At 33.3% G+C, this 18,654-nt stretch overlaps 2 protein-coding genes and 1 pseudogene across 2 annotated transcripts; 1 reads left to right on the top strand and 2 right to left on the bottom strand.

Annotated features, from left to right (window-relative positions):
* Positions 1 to 99: 99 nt before the first annotated feature.
* LOC120135137 lies at positions 100 to 1,061 on the bottom strand (annotated as a pseudogene).
* Positions 1,062 to 6,581: 5,520 nt separating this feature from the next.
* Positions 6,582 to 8,458, top strand: LOC120135061 (adenosylhomocysteinase 1-like). Its single transcript, XM_039151423.1, has 2 exons — positions 6,582 to 7,384; positions 7,694 to 8,458. Exons 1-2 carry the CDS (start codon positions 6,674 to 6,676, stop codon positions 8,438 to 8,440), a joined length of 1,458 nt encoding a protein of 485 aa, XP_039007354.1. The 5' UTR covers positions 6,582 to 6,673; the 3' UTR covers positions 8,441 to 8,458.
* Positions 8,459 to 9,713: 1,255 nt separating this feature from the next.
* On the bottom strand, positions 9,714 to 12,341 carry LOC120135062 (heat stress transcription factor A-5-like). The gene is made up of 2 exons (XM_039151424.1): positions 12,039 to 12,341; positions 9,714 to 10,945 (listed from the first exon to the last, which is right to left on the bottom strand). Exons 1-2 carry the CDS (start codon positions 12,273 to 12,275, stop codon positions 9,770 to 9,772), a joined length of 1,413 nt encoding a protein of 470 aa, XP_039007355.1. The 5' UTR covers positions 12,276 to 12,341; the 3' UTR covers positions 9,714 to 9,769.
* Positions 12,342 to 18,654: the final 6,313 nt, after the last annotated feature.

Here is an 18,654-nt window from a genome sequence, read left to right as displayed (position 1 = left end):
TTATTAGATTAAAGCGTTAAAGGCAAAATATTTAGATTTATTTTTATCAAGTGTTAGCGGGTAACATGAAAAAATAATTCGATAAGAAAAACAAAACGTCTAAACTATAACCGTAAGGCCAAGTGGTTCAACTGACATACCGGCCAATCCAAGGGGTCGGAGATCCCACAGAACAAGGTGGTTCTCGGTCCCTCCAGTAACAAGCTGGTACCCCTTACTCATCAGGTACTTTCCAAGGGCAACTGCATTGCCATTGGCCTTAACTTGTTTAGCATACGCCTTGAACCCGGGTGACATGGATTGTTTCAAGGCAACGGCCAAAGCACCGATCTGGTGATTTTGTGGACCGCCCTGAAGAGAAGGGAAGACAGAGAAGTTATCTTGTCTTCAAATCATACACTGCACCTTCAGGTTGGCCCTTCTTTGGGGGTTTCGGTCCTTTGCGGTAGAGGATCATACCGGCCCTAGGACCTGTCAAGCTCTGGTGGGTAGTGGTTGTGACAATGTCACAGAACTCAATCAGATTCGCCGCCTCCTACAACAATAAAACCGACTAGGCTGAAGAATCAAGAGCTGCTATGAAATTTTGCAATTCATCATGTTTTTCATAGGAAAAAGATTGCATTTGAAAAGAACCTAAATCTTCGACCAAATTTATTTTTCTTTTTAAATCCTTAACAATTGATTGGTCCATCACATATTATATTACATATCAAAATGTAAGAATTTATCATCGAATTCTAATAATTTTCATTCAATTGATAGTCTAATATTCCCAAATAGTTTCAAATTTTGACAATAAACAAAACAACCCTATATGAGTTTTGGTAAGAACACCTACTACATGTGTACAAGAATGTCAATTTGACCATATATATATATACAACCCTATGAAATGACCATCCAGCTCAGTTGGTAGAGCATGTCGTAGGATCGAGTCCCACGGAGGGCATTTCATAATTCGGAGGTCTCTTACGGAAGCTGCTTTCAACCAGGTGTTGGAGGTAGCCTACTATCTTACCTCCCCTTACCCCATATATATGGGAGAAAGGGACAGCCATATATACAACCCTATATGAGTTTTGGTAAGAATACCTACTACATGTGTACAAGAATGTAAATTTGAGCATATATATATATTAACAGTGATAGAACGAGAGGAGGGTAAATGGAGATAGTCGTCCCATAAAATTTTAAAATTACTATATAATTTAGATTTTTCTATATATTTTTATTAAAAATCTATTTTCGTCCTCTTGATTTTTACTTATATATATTGACTATTGTATGGCCGACTAAATTGGAGTAGGGGACGATGTTAGCTTTTATGTCCCTACAATTTAGGGTTGGTAAACATTAGAAGTCGTAAGCAGAAAACAATTAGTTCCAAAGTTTTGGTGGTCAATAGGTAGATATAAATCTAGAGGGAGTCGTATATTTTAAATATTATTATACTTCTATTAATAATTTATTTTTATTTTTATTTTTAATATCTTATGAATTTATGTTTTAAAATTTTAAAAAATCATCTTCTTAATATAAAATTCTATACTTATCTTGATATTATATCGGTTCAAACATCACCAACTCCCCCACCTTCTAGGGGTTTGGTGGCATGGTGCAAGCACCTTTCAATCTATATTGTTGACCCTTAGTTTTAAAATCAGTCCATTTACATCCATATGCTCACCAAAAGTAAATTTCAACTCGGTAAAATCAAAAGAGATATAAAGATGATCAGTTTATTGAATATTCACCCAAATAGTGACGTATTTGCTTACTTGTTTTTACATAAATTCTGATTTATTAATTGAAAAAAAGGTTGAAAACTGAAAATTCTCCCTTTTCTTTGGAGAATTCAAACATGTAATTTATATATAATCACCATCAACTACATTTCAAACATACTAATTACTTTAAGTAGCTTTAAAGTAAAATTATATAATTACTTTTAGGGCTCTGGCATTTTGGTCACCAAAAATGAAAACAAACTAAAAGTTTGATGATTGTATTGCAGGATTCAAAAGTTGGGTGACCAAAATGCAAGTACTCTAAAAATTAGGAGACTATTTATATTCTTTACCCTAAAAATAAATATAAAAAAACATGTAACGATATTTACACATTGCTTGTAGAATGGTATAATATTCCGCTGATATTGTATTAAATACTAGACTTACTCTATAAAAAAAAGGATAAATATGTATTTAGTTATCCACTTTTTCATGCGGTTGTATTTTGGTCACCTAACTAAATTTTTTCAAAATCACATCTAATGTTACATTTTGATTATGTTTTGATCACATGCCATTAAAAAAACTAATAGTAATTTTGATGTGCCATTATAATATAATATCACGTCACCATTTAAAAAAATATCACTTCAATAGTTTTATTTATTTTTTAACGATGAATGATCAAAACATAATCAAGAAAATATGTGAGTGACTAAATATGTAATTTATCCAGTAAAAAATGGGCTATCGTCTCGCCTAAACTTACTCCACCCATACTAATGGCACAATTAAGTTGCTCGATAATGAATTTCTCTTTTTGGTTTTAATACAAATATAGAAATAGAATGTATGTTATCCTAGGGATGGGAATGAGACCCGAACCCAATAGGTTCTGATCCGACCCGATCAGGTCGGATTTAAAAAAAATTGGGTTCGGGTCGGGTCGGATTCGGGTTAGGTGAAAATACCCGACCCGACCCCAAAAAAAAATATAATTTTACCTTATATATTTAGGAATAATTACAATAATATCCTTCTATATATTATTTTTTTTCAATTAAATCACTATTTTTATTGAATAAATTTTTTTATTATTATTTCGAGTCGGGTTGGATTCGAATTTTATTTCAAAAAGTCGAATCGGGTTCGGATCGAGTGGAGGGTATATATCATATGGGTTGAGTCGGATTTCGGCTGGAGAAGTCATTGTTCTCGGAACGGGTCGAGTGGACCAAAAATTCGACCCAACCCGACCCATACCCGTCCCTGATTATCTCACTTTTGGGACACAAAGTCACAAACTTCTATATAAAACCAAACATAATCAGTTTTTATTTGAAGAAAAAAATGTATACAATAATAATAGTTCATTATTAAATTTACATTATCACAATTCAATTATAATTTACTTTTGATGATTATAAACGTCTATCGATAATCATTTTAAAGATTTAAAGCAAGATATATCAATATAATAACTAAATAAACACTCTATAAATTTAAAGAGAGAATGTCATATTCAATCTTTAAAAAAAATCATTAGAAGAACAAACAAAGAACACATTGTAGAAACAGATAATCATTAATCATTTTAATATGAAAAATATATTAAAAATATAATTAATATTAAATATATTTTAAAAAATAAAATATATATTTTTAAAACTAAACATACCCTTATGTTTATTCTTGGGACCCTTTCTCTTATAAAAGGTATTAAGACTATCGGTGCATTCAGATTTATTATACAATTTTTTTCAATTGGTCTTTTTTTTGTTATGTGCTTCTATGAGATTCTTTAGTTGATTGCTTCCTTAACGCATAGTTTCTTCGTTCATTTGTTTATGATATTTTGTTAGCTTCCAAATATATGTACCGATTAGTTTTTGTTTGGGCAGTGATGCCATCGATTCGTCGTGTTTTCATTTACTTGGGCCACAACTTCTTTTAGATTGTCAATCCCTTGTACTCCTCCAATTTTTCTCGTGATGATTGGATGAGACTGTAGTTAAGGAGAAATTGATTTTTAATTCGTCTGCTTTGGATACTTTCTAGATTTTTCTGGTCCGCTTTTGCTCATCAGACAATCACTAATCGTTCACTGTTATATTTTATTTGTGATTGTCCTGAATGTATTTGTGATACTGTTCTAAATGATTTTGACTATAAATCATATTTAACTTAATTGTAGATTAAGTTACATCAAACCACAATTCAAATCATGCACAAATCAAACGACCTAAATGATTAACATATTATCAAGTGAAATGGTTAGGAGTCTTCAAACACATACTACTTTATATTCACTCTAAAATTATTAAAAAAAAAGGTAAATTGCGTATTTTGTATAAAAACTATCAGTGTTTGTCCGTTTCCATACCTTTTTTTTTAAATCATACTTAATGTTTAGTTATTGTTTCATTTTAGTACCCCCGTTAAAAACTTAACATTAAAATTTGAAAAAAAAAATTAGGTACTAAATCAGACCAAAACTAATATGTTAGGTACTAAAACATACCAAAACTAATAGTTTAGATACTAAAACGTACTAAAAAAACAAAAACTAAATGTTAAGTATGATTTTGAAAAAAAATTAAAATTATAGATACTGAAATAGATCAAAATTGATAATTTAAATACTAAACACGTAGTTTACCCAAAAATATATTAGAGCAAACGGGCCATCCAGTGAAGGACAAGTGTTAGATGTTTTGATATGAGATTTGATTTTTTTTCCTTCTTTAAAGTGTCACTTCATAAAGTAGCCAGGTGTCCATAATAGATTTTTTGCACAATATTTGTTTCTCATCTTTTTATTTACAATAAAACAATTCTGAAATGAAAATTATTAATATAGAGATTATGATTTGAAATTTGTTAAACATATAATTTTAAAAATAAATACACGAACTAAATAAATATAAAAACATGATATTATTTATTTTCCATAAAATAATTGTTCTAAATAAAAACAACATTACACTCAAAGATATTCCGTCAAATAAATTGTTTAATTGAAGAATTTTTATGGCTTTGAAAGAAAAAAAATAGGAAAAGAAAAATAGATTTTTGCTAGTCTTAGCCAACTTAATATTATGATGTAAATAAATTTTTGGGTTAATTATACGAATGATCACTTATGTTTATGATTTGTCTATTTTTAATAACTAATTTTAAAATACATAAGATATGATGATATTTTTTTTGGGTTACAAAAGCATCACAGTCACGAGTCTAGGTCATCACCGACAGTGCCTTCCCGTTTCGTGTTGCAGCTACTAGTCTTTATCATTATCCCCACATAAGATATGATTATATTCGTTTTTTATTTAAATAAGATTTGGTCACAATAGGTTTCCTGTCGCGCTATCGATTTTTAAAACATCAAAACTATATTTGCCCACAACAATATGCAATGAAATTAAATAATTCTTGCTAAAATTTCACCTCCGTCGCTTGCAACTGCGTCTCTACCTTTAATGGATTGGGTTTGGGAGTAATTTGATTTAAGGTTGGGATAATCAATATTTCAGCAACCCAAACAGAAGGGGAAAAAAACCAGATGAAGTAAGGGAAGCGGCAGAGTAGATAGGAATGTGGAAGAAAACATATGGAAAAAAGGGGTGAATTTATATTTTATCCGTAAATTATTTTGGATTTACAAAAAAACTCAATATTAGTAATTTATCTAAATTTCATGAGTTAAAATAAAAATTAAACATTTTTACCAATGTGTCACATCATTAAACTCACGGAAACTAACGTTTCAGTGATAAAATCTTAATAAAATGATAATGTAAGCGATCAAAATTATATTTTTTGAATCAAGCGACAATATATTTATAAAACTGAAAAAAAGTGATCAATTCTGTAGTGCGCTAACGGCAGTAAACCCGTAGTGACAATTTTTTTTTAACTATTTGAATATATTCAATTTTTGGAGGTATAAGAAACAATTAAAAGAAGGGCGGCAAAATTTTTTTAACGTGTCACATTAATTGGTGTCAATTGTTTTTTTTAAAACAATTTGCATATATTCAATTTTTTGAATAGTCTAAGATGATTATAAAATAATATTTATTCAAAATTTTTCTAATCTATTGACAACACATACACACCCTACAAATACAATTGCCCCATACCCAAAACCTCTAAAAATAATCTTTACTTTTACTACGAAAACTACTTGATGAATTCAAGTTCAATTTGGATTTATATGAATTTAATTTATTAAAAGAGTTAACTGCATTATATATTCCCAAACTATGACCCTCATTTGAAATTAGTCGTTTAATTTTTAAACATTCCAATTACATCCTCAAATTATGACTCTCATTCTAAATTAGTCCTTAAACTTTTAAACATTCAAATTTCATCCCAAAACTATGAAACTAATTCTAAATTAACCTTTAAACTTTTAGACCTTCCAATTTCACCCCAAATCCATCCATATGTGTAATCCATTTCAACCACAATTTACCTAATTTTTTTTTCAAACATATAATAATATAACTTGGCCTAATTATTTATTAACAAGAGATGTGATTAACATATACATATAATTTAGGATAAAATTGAAATATTCAAAAAGTATAAGAACTAATTTAGAATAAAAATATAGTTTGGGTATTAATTTAAAATGATAATCATAATTTATGGATGAAATTTAAATATTTAAAAATTTAAGGACTAATTTGAAATGAAATTCATAGATATGACAAAAATATATCAACGATTACGTGATTTATCAACATCTAGGATTAGATGAGATCCACCAACCCACCCACCAAATCCTGACCGTTCAATTCCACATCTTGAGTCTATTTATAACACCTCTCTCCTTACCAAATCTCTCGCCACTCCCACTCCAATCTTCATTAAGGGAGAGTGTGTTATTCACTGAATTCTTCCCCTCTTTATCTCCATTTCTCTCCGTCATGGCTCTCTCCGTCGAGAAAACTGCCGCCGGCCGTGAGTACAAGGTCAAGGACATGTCTCAGGCCGACTTTGGCCGACTCGAGATCGAGTTGGCCGAGGTCGAAATGCCCGGTCTTATGGCCTGTAGGACCGAGTTCGGTCCTTCACAGCCTTTCAAGGGAGCCAAGATCACCGGTTCTCTCCACATGACCATCCAGACCGCCGTCCTTATCGAAACCCTCGCCGCCCTCGGAGCCGAAGTACGTTGGTGCTCCTGCAACATTTTCTCCACCCAAGACCACGCCGCCGCCGCAATAGCTCGTGACTCCGCCGCCGTTTTCGCCTGGAAAGGCGAGACCCTCCAGGAATACTGGTGGTGTACCGAGAGAGCTCTCGATTGGGGTCCCACCGGTGGACCTGATCTGATCGTCGACGATGGCGGCGACGCTACTTTGTTGATCCACGAAGGTGTTAAAGCCGAGGAGATTTTCGAGAAAACCGGCCAGGTTCCGGATCCGGCTTCGACTGATAACCCCGAGTTTCAGATTGTTTTGACCATAATCAGAGATGGACTGAAATCAGATCCCAAGAAGTACAGGAGGATGAAGGGGAGACTGGTTGGTGTTTCTGAGGAAACAACAACCGGAGTTAAGAGGCTTTATCAAATGCAAGCCAATGGAACTTTGTTGTTCCCCGCCATTAATGTCAATGACTCTGTCACCAAGAGCAAGGTAATCATTTATCAGCTTCTTTATAGTGTAGATCTCATGTTTTTCTTATTCAGATCTGATGATTTTGGTTTCATATTTTGTGTCAATTACTTCAGATCTGGTGTTTGGTTGTTTGATTTTTGATGCACTGCGTTCATTTGACTGTAAAATTGATATGAATTTGGAATATAGTTGTGGAGATATGATCTTAAATCTAGGAAAAATCGAGTTCGAGTAGTATAGACTATTGTATGCTTTGCTTTAGTTATTGGGTTGTGGTTTTATTGATTATTAATGGTTGACATGATTTGATTTTGTCCCTTGGAACAGTTTGATAACTTGTACGGTTGCCGTCACTCTCTTCCCGACGGTTTGATGAGAGCTACCGACGTTATGATTGCCGGCAAGGTTGCCGTTGTCTGTGGTTATGGTGATGTTGGGAAGGGCTGTGCTGCCGCCTTGAAACAAGCTGGTGCCCGTGTCATTGTTACCGAGATTGATCCCATCTGTGCCCTTCAGGCTCTTATGGAAGGACTCCAGGTTTTGACCCTCGAAGATGTCGTCTCCGAGGCTGATATCTTTGTCACCACAACCGGCAACAAGGACATCATCATGGTCGATCACATGATGAAGATGAAGAACAATGCCATTGTTTGCAACATTGGTCACTTCGATAACGAAATCGATATGCACGGTCTTGAGACCTATCCTGGTGTCAAGCGCATCACTATCAAGCCTCAAACCGATCGATGGGTCTTCCCCGATACCAAAACCGGCATCATCGTGTTGGCTGAAGGGCGATTGATGAACTTGGGATGTGCCACCGGACACCCCAGCTTTGTCATGTCCTGCTCATTCACTAACCAGGTGATTGCCCAACTCGAGCTATGGAAGGAGAAGTCGACCGGCAAATATGAGAAGAAGGTTTATGTTTTGCCGAAACACCTTGACGAGAAGGTTGCCGCACTTCACCTCGGCAAGCTTGGAGCTAAGCTCAGCAAGCTCTCAAAGGAGCAAGCTGACTACATTAGCGTGCCTGTGGAAGGTCCTTACAAGCCTCCTCATTACAGGTACTGAGGAGAGAGTTCTTGAGAGTTGTCAAGAGAAGAAAAAAGTATATCCGGCCGGTTTGGTTGTTTCTTTGTTTTACTCAAATTTCTTAATGTTTAGGTTTTGATTATTTAGGGTGTTTTTTTTGTGTTTGGGTGATGGGAAAGTTTTTGGATGGGAAAATGATGTGGGATTTGATCTTCTTTTTTTGAAGATGACAATGGATTTGAATAAGGCATTGGTGGATGTGTGTATTAGATTATATAATATTTGCTATTAATGCACTCGGCTTTTGCTGCATTTGGTTGAATAAATAAATAAATTTATTTCTAAAATGAAAATTGAAAATTTTATTCGAGTTTTGGTTCTGTAAATTGGAGTAATTTTATAAATATATAAATTAAACTTAAATTATATATATTAAATTGAAAAAATGAATTTGTTAGGCCTACATTCAGTTTCTATTTTCTTGGATTTTCTTCCTTTGACACCCCATAGGTATACAATGCTTGAAAAATTTACTGTAAATTATATATTTAATATTTAAATTATCATTTTTAGTATTTAAATAATAATTTTTAAAATATATTTAATGTTTAGTTTTTTATTTTATTTTAATATTTTATTATTAAAAAATTAATACTTTTAATATCTATATTATTTTTTAAATATCTAAATTTAGTTTATGTACTGAATTTTTAATTTGTTTTAGTATTTAAAATTAAATATAAATTAAATTTTAAGTATGATTTTTAAAAAGTTAAGTTTATTTATTAAAATTAATAGTTTAGGTACTAAGTTTATAATTTACCCTAAAAATAATGCAATCATACACTAAAAAACAAATAGAATGAAATTTTATGGGGTTGGCCGATGGCTGAAGCAAGAATGATTTGACCCACAAATTATTTGAAATTGATATTTTGAACAGAGATTTTATGGACTGAAAAGTAGGTGGTGGTGCAATGGTGGGTCTAGGTTTTATTTTATTTTATTATTATTTAATTTTATATATAAAGATATTTTCCATAGTTGTGGTCAGTGGCTAATCTTTTTAGATGAACCCTTCCATGATGTATGAGATGAATTTTCATGCTAACATTCAACCATACATAAGGATTTTCCTCAACATTACGTTATACCAATTTTAGGCATTGAATCCTCTATGTATGTATGATACAATTTCTAAACTACAAACAATTTTTAAATTAGACATTAATGCAAGCTCAAACTCACGACCTCTAAGATGTTGAAGTAACAACAGTATTAATCGAACTAAGACATAATCCGTCCATATGTATGTATGAATTTATATCATGTATAACATGATTTATGGAAAGTTTGCAACTTTGCTGCTCAAAGACTAAGCTGCTCCATGTTCTTGGCATTCGCTGCTAGTCCGTGGCTTGAGCTTATATTGTCTTCTTCACATGGATTCGCTTGGTAGTCGGAATTGGACGCTTCATCGTCGGAGGAACCGGGTCTTTCCGTGAGAAAATTTTCCCAAAATACATCGTTCACTCTAACCGGTGGAGCTGCAGGCTCTTGAGTTGTACATTTACAGCCTTCTTTCGGTTGGGATAATGTCGCTTCCCCATCGATCGTGTTTGCACTGTTCTTGGAGGCTCCACTATCGGAGTATTTCATGTTGGTATTTGACCATGACCCTGGAGCTTTTGCGATTTCCTGACTGAATAGGGACATCATGGTTAAGCTTGGACTTCTATTGACTTGCGACGAAGACGACGCCAGAGATAGATTTAGTAGACATGAAATGTGACTATCAGGTTCCTCGTTGGAGTTCCATCTCTGTTGCACGGAATCCATTTTGAACATAAAAGATGTGGCGGCACCCGAAAGGTCTAATGTTTCGGGTGTGAACAAAAGGCCTTCGGGTCTTGTATAAGCGTCCTTTGGTTCTCCTTCAGCCGTCCTTCTCCGCGGACTTGCTCCATCTTCATCTGAACTTTGCGTGCTTTGAGAAACCAATTTCATATCTGAAACGACTGGAGATAGCTCCAGTCTTAGCTTGTTTGAGAAATCCTGGTGGAAAACATTGCCAAACTCAGCATTGTTGTTCAAAACACAATTTTCTTCAAGTGGCTCGGTTTGGTCGATTCGAGGCAATCGCCTTTTCTTATTATATGCCACAGCATCCATCGATTCGATCTTACGAACGAGATGCTCGACAAAAGTAGGATCATGAACCGCCTTGTCTATGAAGTTAAACAAAGTTTCCTGCCTCTGCTCCATTTGAGTGGCTCGCAGTGTCAACTCTTCCATCTGATGCTTGGCAGCCAACCGTTCTTGTTTAAACCTCAAAACATTGTCCTCGAGGGCAGTTTTCTCGCGCGAAAGCTTCTCGATTTCTTCTTCGAATCTGGCTCTTTCAAGGTCTAACGAAGAAAACTGAGGATTACTGTGGCTGTGAATCGGTTTTTTCCGGTGGATATTCTTGAGGAGATGTTTCCGATCTTTCACGAAACCTTCATTAGCGAATTCCCACCGTTCTGGATCGATCTTATGGAATCCCTGTCACCGGGTTACATTCATATGAACATCAGTATCCAATCCTCAGATATCTAGAACACAATCAAACTAAAGTAACAAATATCAATTTCATTATTTCTCTTAACTAATGCTTCAGCTCCAACATATACCTGAACAGGGTATGAAATTTGATCATCCAAGGACCATCTAAATACATTAAAATCTACGAAATAATGGAACATATACATGTAGGAACAATGAATAACTCGATATCGATGCTCATAATCGAATCCGAATAAAGAAATTACATCAAAGAAGAATGAAATTCTAAAACAATGAAACAAAAGATTCATAAATACCAAATTAGACAAAGAATTACTACAATTCTCTAATGTTCTTCACAAGATTGGTTCACTTCTAGCACTCAATGACCAAGAAAATTGTTGTACCATTGTTAAAGATCCTCCAAACATACTATCTTCATGCCTCAACGCCACAGAAGGAACCCCATAACACTTGAATCTGACACCCCATAACTCTAATAGACATAAAAAGAACATTTCTAAAATAATCATCTTGAATATCTAATATTCCTCGAGTAACCGTGACTTACTAATATAACTTATGATAGACCTACGTGACCTATCAGAGTCAAATTCACTATCACCTGACTATATCTAATTAATCTATCCCTCGAGTAACCGTGACTTGCTAATATAACTTCTGACAGGCCTACACGACTTACCGGAATAAACTTTATCATCATTGGACTATATCCAATTAGATTGCTAGCCTATGGATAGTAACTGTATCCCTATGGCTGACACAAATTAATGAGTTCCTATATAACTTCTCGAACATAATCGAGATACGAGATACGACTTCAATGAAATCAATTCACCTTAATTCCTCAGTGCTCAACTTCCTCAATATACTAACTAATTATCACAATTCATTTAGTCCTATCAACAAAAAAAAATCAATTATACCAACTAATTATCACAAAATATTTACAGATACAAACCTAAACCCATAATTTCAGATAATTATCGCAGAATTCAAACAAGATGAATCCATAAATAGATAAACCCAGAAAGAAAGAAAAAAATTAATTAAAAAAGCAAAAGAAACCCACATATGTATTGAGCTGCCTGATGAAGCTGGAGAAGTTATTGTGCTTGAAATAAGTGGGAAGCAAAAGGCGGGAAAATTCAGGAGGGTTCCAAACGATAAAGCTCTTATTGCTGGAGCTCCAGGACACTATCTCGTCCGTTGCAGAATCCTCCACCATCTCGTATGTTTTCAAAAGGAAAGGTGCAACTCCTCCGCCGCCGTTTCCGTCGGCCGATGCGAAGGGTACCGTTGGGTCCATTTTGGGATATTTTTTGCGGTCGACGAAAAAAAAACACAGAGAGAGCCGAAAATGGAGTCGATGGGACAAGCGTGGAGTTGCCTAAAGGAGACTATTCAAAGTTCTTAGATTTTTGGAAGAAAATATATTTATGAGTAAACTACACTATTAGTCATTCTATTATAGGATGTTGTTAGTTTGGTCACTAAACTACATAAACTTTTAATTTATCATTAATATATTCGATTGGTTCTATTCTAGTCGCTCTCAATTTAAATTATATTTTAATTAAATAGTCATTGATTAAATTATAACAAAAATATAATATATTTTTTATTAACTAAGGCTAAGGATTTTTCAAAGACCAAAACTCGACATTTGATACAAATCATTTATCAATTTTCAATAATTAACTATGCTAACGGTTGATATCAATTTTTCAAATGCATAATATTTTTGGATAACTTTATGCATATGCACGTAATTTTAAGTTTATTAGACTTGGATATATTGAATTTCACGTGTTACTAACAATGTTTATTCATTTTTGTTGAAATTCAATTTTTTTAAGTGTCAAGCTTTTACAATTCAAATTTTGTTTGGAATGTTTTTATTAAGGGAGAGCTTTTGATTTTTTCAAATGAATTTTTGATAAAATTTACCACGTACTCTCCATTGTTATTTTAACCTTAAAGTTGAATTATTTTTTATATAACAAAAAGGGAGAGAAGTATGATTTGAAAAATTCAATTTCAAGAATGAAAAAGGGAGAGCTTAAATGTTTTTCCAAAATATATTTTTTTCATTAAATGTTTTATTAAGGGGGAGTTTTGTCAAAAATGATTTTTCAAATGTTTTATTATATAAAAAAGGGGAGATTGTTGAACTATGTTTTATAATATTTTTGATATAACAAATTAAAGAAAAATGTTTTTGGACTTGATTGAATTTATTCAAAGTTTTTAAAAATAATTCAAGTCCAATTAACTTAGAATTTGAGCAAAAACATTTTTCTGAACAAGTAGTACCGATACCAAATGTAAGAGAAGTTTCGATACTCTCTAAGTAGTATCGATACTACCAGCTTGCTCAAATTCCATAATGTAAAATAGGTACCGATAATACTTTACATAGTAGTATCGATACCGTTAGACCCAACAAATAGTAATGAATAGTTTTATTTAAATATACAAAGGTAGTATCGTACTCCCTATAGAAGTACCAATACCCTCTGTCCTAGGCAGTTTTACTTTGTAGAGAAAACATCCCCAATGGTTCCAAATCATTCCCAATGGCTAGAAATGGCCACAAAACATTCCAACATATAAATACAAGTTCAAGACACTTGAAGAAGGGTTAGAACACCTATCCAAGCATTGATCAACAACAGAAAAGCTCATTCACTCTTTATTCTCATTCTCTTGTAAATATTAGTGTTTTTGTACTTAATCTTTGTAAACACTTTCCTTTTAGAGGTTTTTTTATTTACATTCTTTTTCTTTTGTATAAGGGGTTTTGGTTATAGCTGAGCCTTTGAAAAGTTAGGGAGTTGTAAATGTTACTCTTGATCCTTGAAAAAGAAAGAACAAATTTAGTGGATTTGTTGGAAAATCCTAAGTGAGAAGCTTAGGTAGTGGATGTAGACTTTGGTTGAGAAAGTCGAACCACTATAAATCGTTGTGCAATATTTCTCTATCATTGTTTAACTCCTTACTCCCTAAAATATCAAAAAGTCAATTCACCCCTCTTGGCAAATTTATTCGGTTGTCCAATCGAGCTTCTTCGAAAATCCTAACACACGGTCTGCTGTGGCAGTTTCTAGAAAGTCCAATCAGTGGCAGTTTCTAGAAGGTCCAATCAGTAGCAATATTCTAGAAGATATAATTAGCAACTTCTGGAAGGTGGACGAGCAGATATATCTTAGGAGATTTGTTTTTAAATATTAGAGTTTGAATTTGAAAAACATTTGGATTTATCTTTAGGATATATCTTTTATTTTTGTTTAAGAATTATCTTTCATTGTTTTTAGGATTTTGAAAGGCTATTAATACCTTCTCAGGGCAAGCCTAAACATTCATTCAGATTTCACTCTTCTTCTATGCTTTTTGTTTTATAAAGCTCTTCTTTTCTTTATTTTCAAAGTTTTCGTTTTTATTTTAAGTTTTATTTTAAACATGTTGAGTATGACTTTTGTCATGCTTAGTTAATTTTCTCATAAGCCGAAAGGTTAAGCAATGACTCAATTCAATATGTGAGAATTGAAAAGCACTTAACATATTAAGGATGTCATTCTCATTTTTCTGAAAAACTTGGATAGGTAATTAACCTATCGCTTAAAAATTAAAACACTTTCTTTTCAAAAAGAGCTCGTTGGTCTGGATGTTGTTCTGATTTAAAGTTGGGAGGAAAGACCAGCAAATAGAAAATATGACTTCCTGTGAACACACTTAGCGGCGGTCCGCTAAGGGAAACTGAGATCGGGTTCGATTCTTAGAGAGACAACATAATCTGAGTCGGACTTTTCCTAAACTAAAAATATTTTTGCACTAACGACGATTGTCGTAGTTGGTTCAATTAAAAGCTAGATTTCCAAAGATTGTCTTTGGGAGAATAGGTTACCAAAGTGAAAAGCAAGTTACATGGATAATGCATTGTAGACTGTAACCAACGTGAATCTTGAAGTGAAAATCCAATTCCGATGATCAGAAACGAATTGAGTCAAAGCGAGGTTTGAGGCTACTTTTTACTATAGTTTTTTTTTCAAATCTTTGTTTTCTTTCTTTATTTTCTCTTTAAAATTATTTTTCCTTATTCAATCATTTTCATCAAATCGCCTATTTTCTTTACTATTTATCGCCAAGTTTAAGTAATTCAAACGAACATTTGGGAATTTTCTAAGTCCATGCGGATCGACCCTTACTTCTCTTTATTACGTATTTCTTTTTGATATATTACTGAGAAGAAGGAATTTATTTTGACATAAAAACAACAGTTGTCAAATTGACTTCGGGATTCATGCTAGTATAAGCCGAAATGCTAAGCGATGACTCAATCTAATACGTGAGAATTGAAAAACACTTAACATATTCAGGATGTCATTCTCAGTTTTCTGAAAAACTTGGATAGGTAATTGTTGAGTTAATCGAATGACGAAATTGGCCAAGAGGGGGGTGAATTGGCAATAAAAATTTTGTGGAAGCTTTTGCAGAAAATTGAAAGTAATTGCACAGCGATTTACAGTGGTTCGACTTTCTCAAACAAAGTCTACGTCCACTACCTTAGCTATCCACACTAAGGATTTTCCAACAAATTCACTAATTTGTTCTTTCTTTTGAGGCCAAAGAGATAACCTTACAATTCCCTCAAGAGTATACCTCAACTCTTGAGAACACTCTTTTCTCAAAGAGAAGATTACAAATTTGCAAACTTACAAGAAAACCTCACAAGGTAAGATGTTTGCACAATTCTAGAACAAAGAAAAGAACACTCAATGATGAATACAATTGAGCACAATAAGTGTTCTTGAAAGCAAAATGAATATTGAATGAAAATAGGCTTGAAATGCTCAAACTTGAGGTTTGATGCTTTCTCTTTGATTCTCTCTTGATTCTAGTTGCTTGATGTTTCTTGTTGTTGATCAATGGCTTCTAAGCTTGCTTAAATACACCTTGGATCACTTCTGAACGTTGGGGATAATTAGAGAAGATATTATAGCCGTTTTAGTGTGAAAACATTTAATAAAACAGCTTGGAGCGAGGGGGAATCGGTTCCCCCTCATAGGGAATCGGTTCTCTAAGTGTAAAATTCAAATATTTCGACCGTTGTACAATGGGGGAATCGGTACCCCCTTGGGGGGAATCGGTTCCCTCCGAGCATACTGGAATTCTCGGAGCCAAACCATTCAGGGGGGAATCGGTTCCTCCTATGGGGGGAATCGATTCCCTCTGAGCAATCTGGAAATTTTGGCTTTGAATTGGTTCGAAATACTTTGTAAAATTATTTTGAAATTGTTTTATGATTAAAACTTAATTTTACACTTAAGTAAGGATTAAAAATGATTTTTGAAATATTTGGAGTAATGTTTTGATATTCGAATAGTTATATCGAATATACTTAGAAAATCATTTGGAAAATCTTAAAATCCATTTAACTTAATTTGTTATATCGAAATATTAAAATGTTTCAACAATCTCCCCCTTTTTGATATAACAAAACATTTTAGTAATTTTAAGATTTTTGAAATCATGTTTTGAAATTACTCCCCCTTACTTTAACACTTCTTCAATTTATCATGTAAAACATTTAACACTTATTCTTCTCCCCCTTTTTGTTAAATCAAAAAGACATTGTAAAACAAGGTTTTGAAAATCATTTAGCCAATTGATTTATTAATTATAAGCTTAAGCTGCTAAGATCACAATCAAAAGAGAGGTTAGCCATTAGTTTCATAAATCAATATTCATAAATAATGTGATATGGCAAAATTGGTCATATTGCTAATGATAATGTTAATGATGCAAAAATGAATAAAACACCAAACATATAAGTTCACACCATTCATAAATCCAAAATCCAACAATCCAACGGGATCTTCGTCAGCTTCGGGTGGAGCTTGTGAAGAACTAGCTCCCGGAGTAGAAGATCGAACCCATTCACCGGTTTCTTTGTTCTTTACCCATCCCGCTCTCGTTAAGGAAAGAAGATTTATTTGTTTCTTAAGAGGAAAAACGGCATCTAGACCGACTCTAAGCCCAGCTTTGGAAAACAGATTACTCAAAAAGCAACCGTAAACTAGAGATGAACAGTGTTTCTTGTTAGGAACAAGATTTACGGTTTCAACAATTTCAATAAAAATAATATGAGGTAGGTTAATTTTAATACGGTTTTCGAAACAATGTAACCACCAAAGATCCAAAGCTCTAAGAGTAGAATAACGACCTCCGGATGGTCGAAACCACCAAGAAATCATTAGATGAAGAAAACGCTCATGTAGGTCTAAGACACTCGCACTATCTCTTCTTTTATAACGAGAACCTAAAATTTGTTTTTCATTCGAAATACCATCATTATCTAATCCAAATGTATTGGCTATATATGCCGGGTCAATATATAAGAATTGTCCTAGGAGGTAGGAACGAATTCCTATGGTTTCGGTTTCAGCTTGGTTTTTAACACATACGGCATTAGAGTAGAATATACGAACAAGTTGATGGTAAACGATGGGTTCAAGATCAAATAGTTTATCAAATTTCCATTCTTGTAAAATGGGAAGATATTTAAAATCGATAGCTAACATAGCTTGGCGAGAAGGAATACGTTCTTCCCGGATTTTGTAAGAATCGAAATATTGATAATACCAAAATCGGTGATTTCTAGACCCAGGATGATTAAAACACGAATTTTGAATAGTCAAGTTAGGATCAGTGGGATTGGGATTAGAAATTGGAATAGAAGGAGGATTTGGAGGTGGATTTGGTTGACGACTAGAACGACTAGATGAAGACCTAGGACGTTTAGGATTTGACATGGTGAAGGAAATCGGAATAGATAGAATAACCTGCAATTTTAAAACAAATGTATGCAACTCAATTAATCCCAAAACTCAATTGAGTCCTCAATATTTCAAGGTTCTCTAAATCAATCCTAATGGGCAAAGTTTTTGAGAAATTTTTGAAAAATATGGTTTTGAGAAACAATATATGTATAGTTTTCATAATAACAACATAATTTAATCAAAACACAATAATTTGAAAAATAACATTTTTTTTATTTCGAAAATTAAAAAAAATTTGAAAAATTCTTGTGTTTTTGATGAAATTAGTTGTAACATCTAGTTTCTAATCACTAAATAATCAATGCCCGATCACTATTTCAACCTAGAACTAATTAAAACTAATCCTATGTTCAAAAATAATGAAATAAAGAGTTTAGAAAAATTACCTTGAAAGATGAAGATTGAGGGGATTTAGATGTTGTTTGCACGACTTTAATGATTTCAACAGGTTTAGAAGATGATATATGAAGTAAATTCTGATTAATATCGTCGATTTGAGACAAAAATGGAGATTTGAGGGTGTATTAGGTGAAGAACGGCGGAAGAGAGGGAGAGAAGAGGGTTTTGGGATTTTGGGGGTGTTCTGCCGATTTTAACAGAACCCCAGGGGGGTATCGATTCCCCTGTGGGGGGAATCGGTTCCCCTTCAAAGGGGGAATCGGTTCCCTCAGGGGGGGATCGATTCCCTCTGCACCAAAATGCTAAAATCCGATTTTTTAAGCACAAAATGCTAAATTAATCTTATCTAGTGGTATTGGCAACTCATATATCAAAAATTAATTATGTTCAAACAATTAAATTAATCTTTAATCGATTTTTGAACATAAAATTAATTTTCACTAAGAA

The sequence above is a fragment of the Hibiscus syriacus genome, unplaced genomic scaffold, assembly GCF_006381635.1.
Source record: "Hibiscus syriacus cultivar Baekdansim isolate YM2019G1 unplaced genomic scaffold, ASM638163v2 tig00110602_pilon, whole genome shotgun sequence".
Taxonomy (NCBI): domain Eukaryota; kingdom Viridiplantae; phylum Streptophyta; class Magnoliopsida; order Malvales; family Malvaceae; genus Hibiscus; species Hibiscus syriacus.
The sequence above is the reverse complement of the archived record's forward strand: the minus strand, read 5'-3'. Positions and strand labels throughout refer to the sequence as shown.

What these genes read in the sequence shown, in the direction of transcription:
- LOC120135061 (XM_039151423.1), top strand. Translation starts at nt 6,674, where the DNA reads ATGGCTCTCTCCGTCGAGAAAACTGCCGCCGGCCGTGAGTACAAGGTC. An exon ending in ACTCTGTCACCAAGAGCAAG is followed by an intron (nt 7,385 to 7,693) that starts GTAATCATTTAT and finishes CCCTTGGAACAG; the next exon opens with TTTGATAACTTGTACGGTTG.
- LOC120135062 (XM_039151424.1), bottom strand. Translation starts at nt 12,275, where the DNA reads ATGGACCCAACGGTACCCTTCGCATCGGCCGACGGAAACGGCGGCGGA. An exon ending in TCAGGCAGCTCAATACATAT is followed by an intron (nt 10,946 to 12,038) that starts GTGGGTTTCTTT and finishes ACCCGGTGACAG; the next exon opens with GGATTCCATAAGATCGATCC.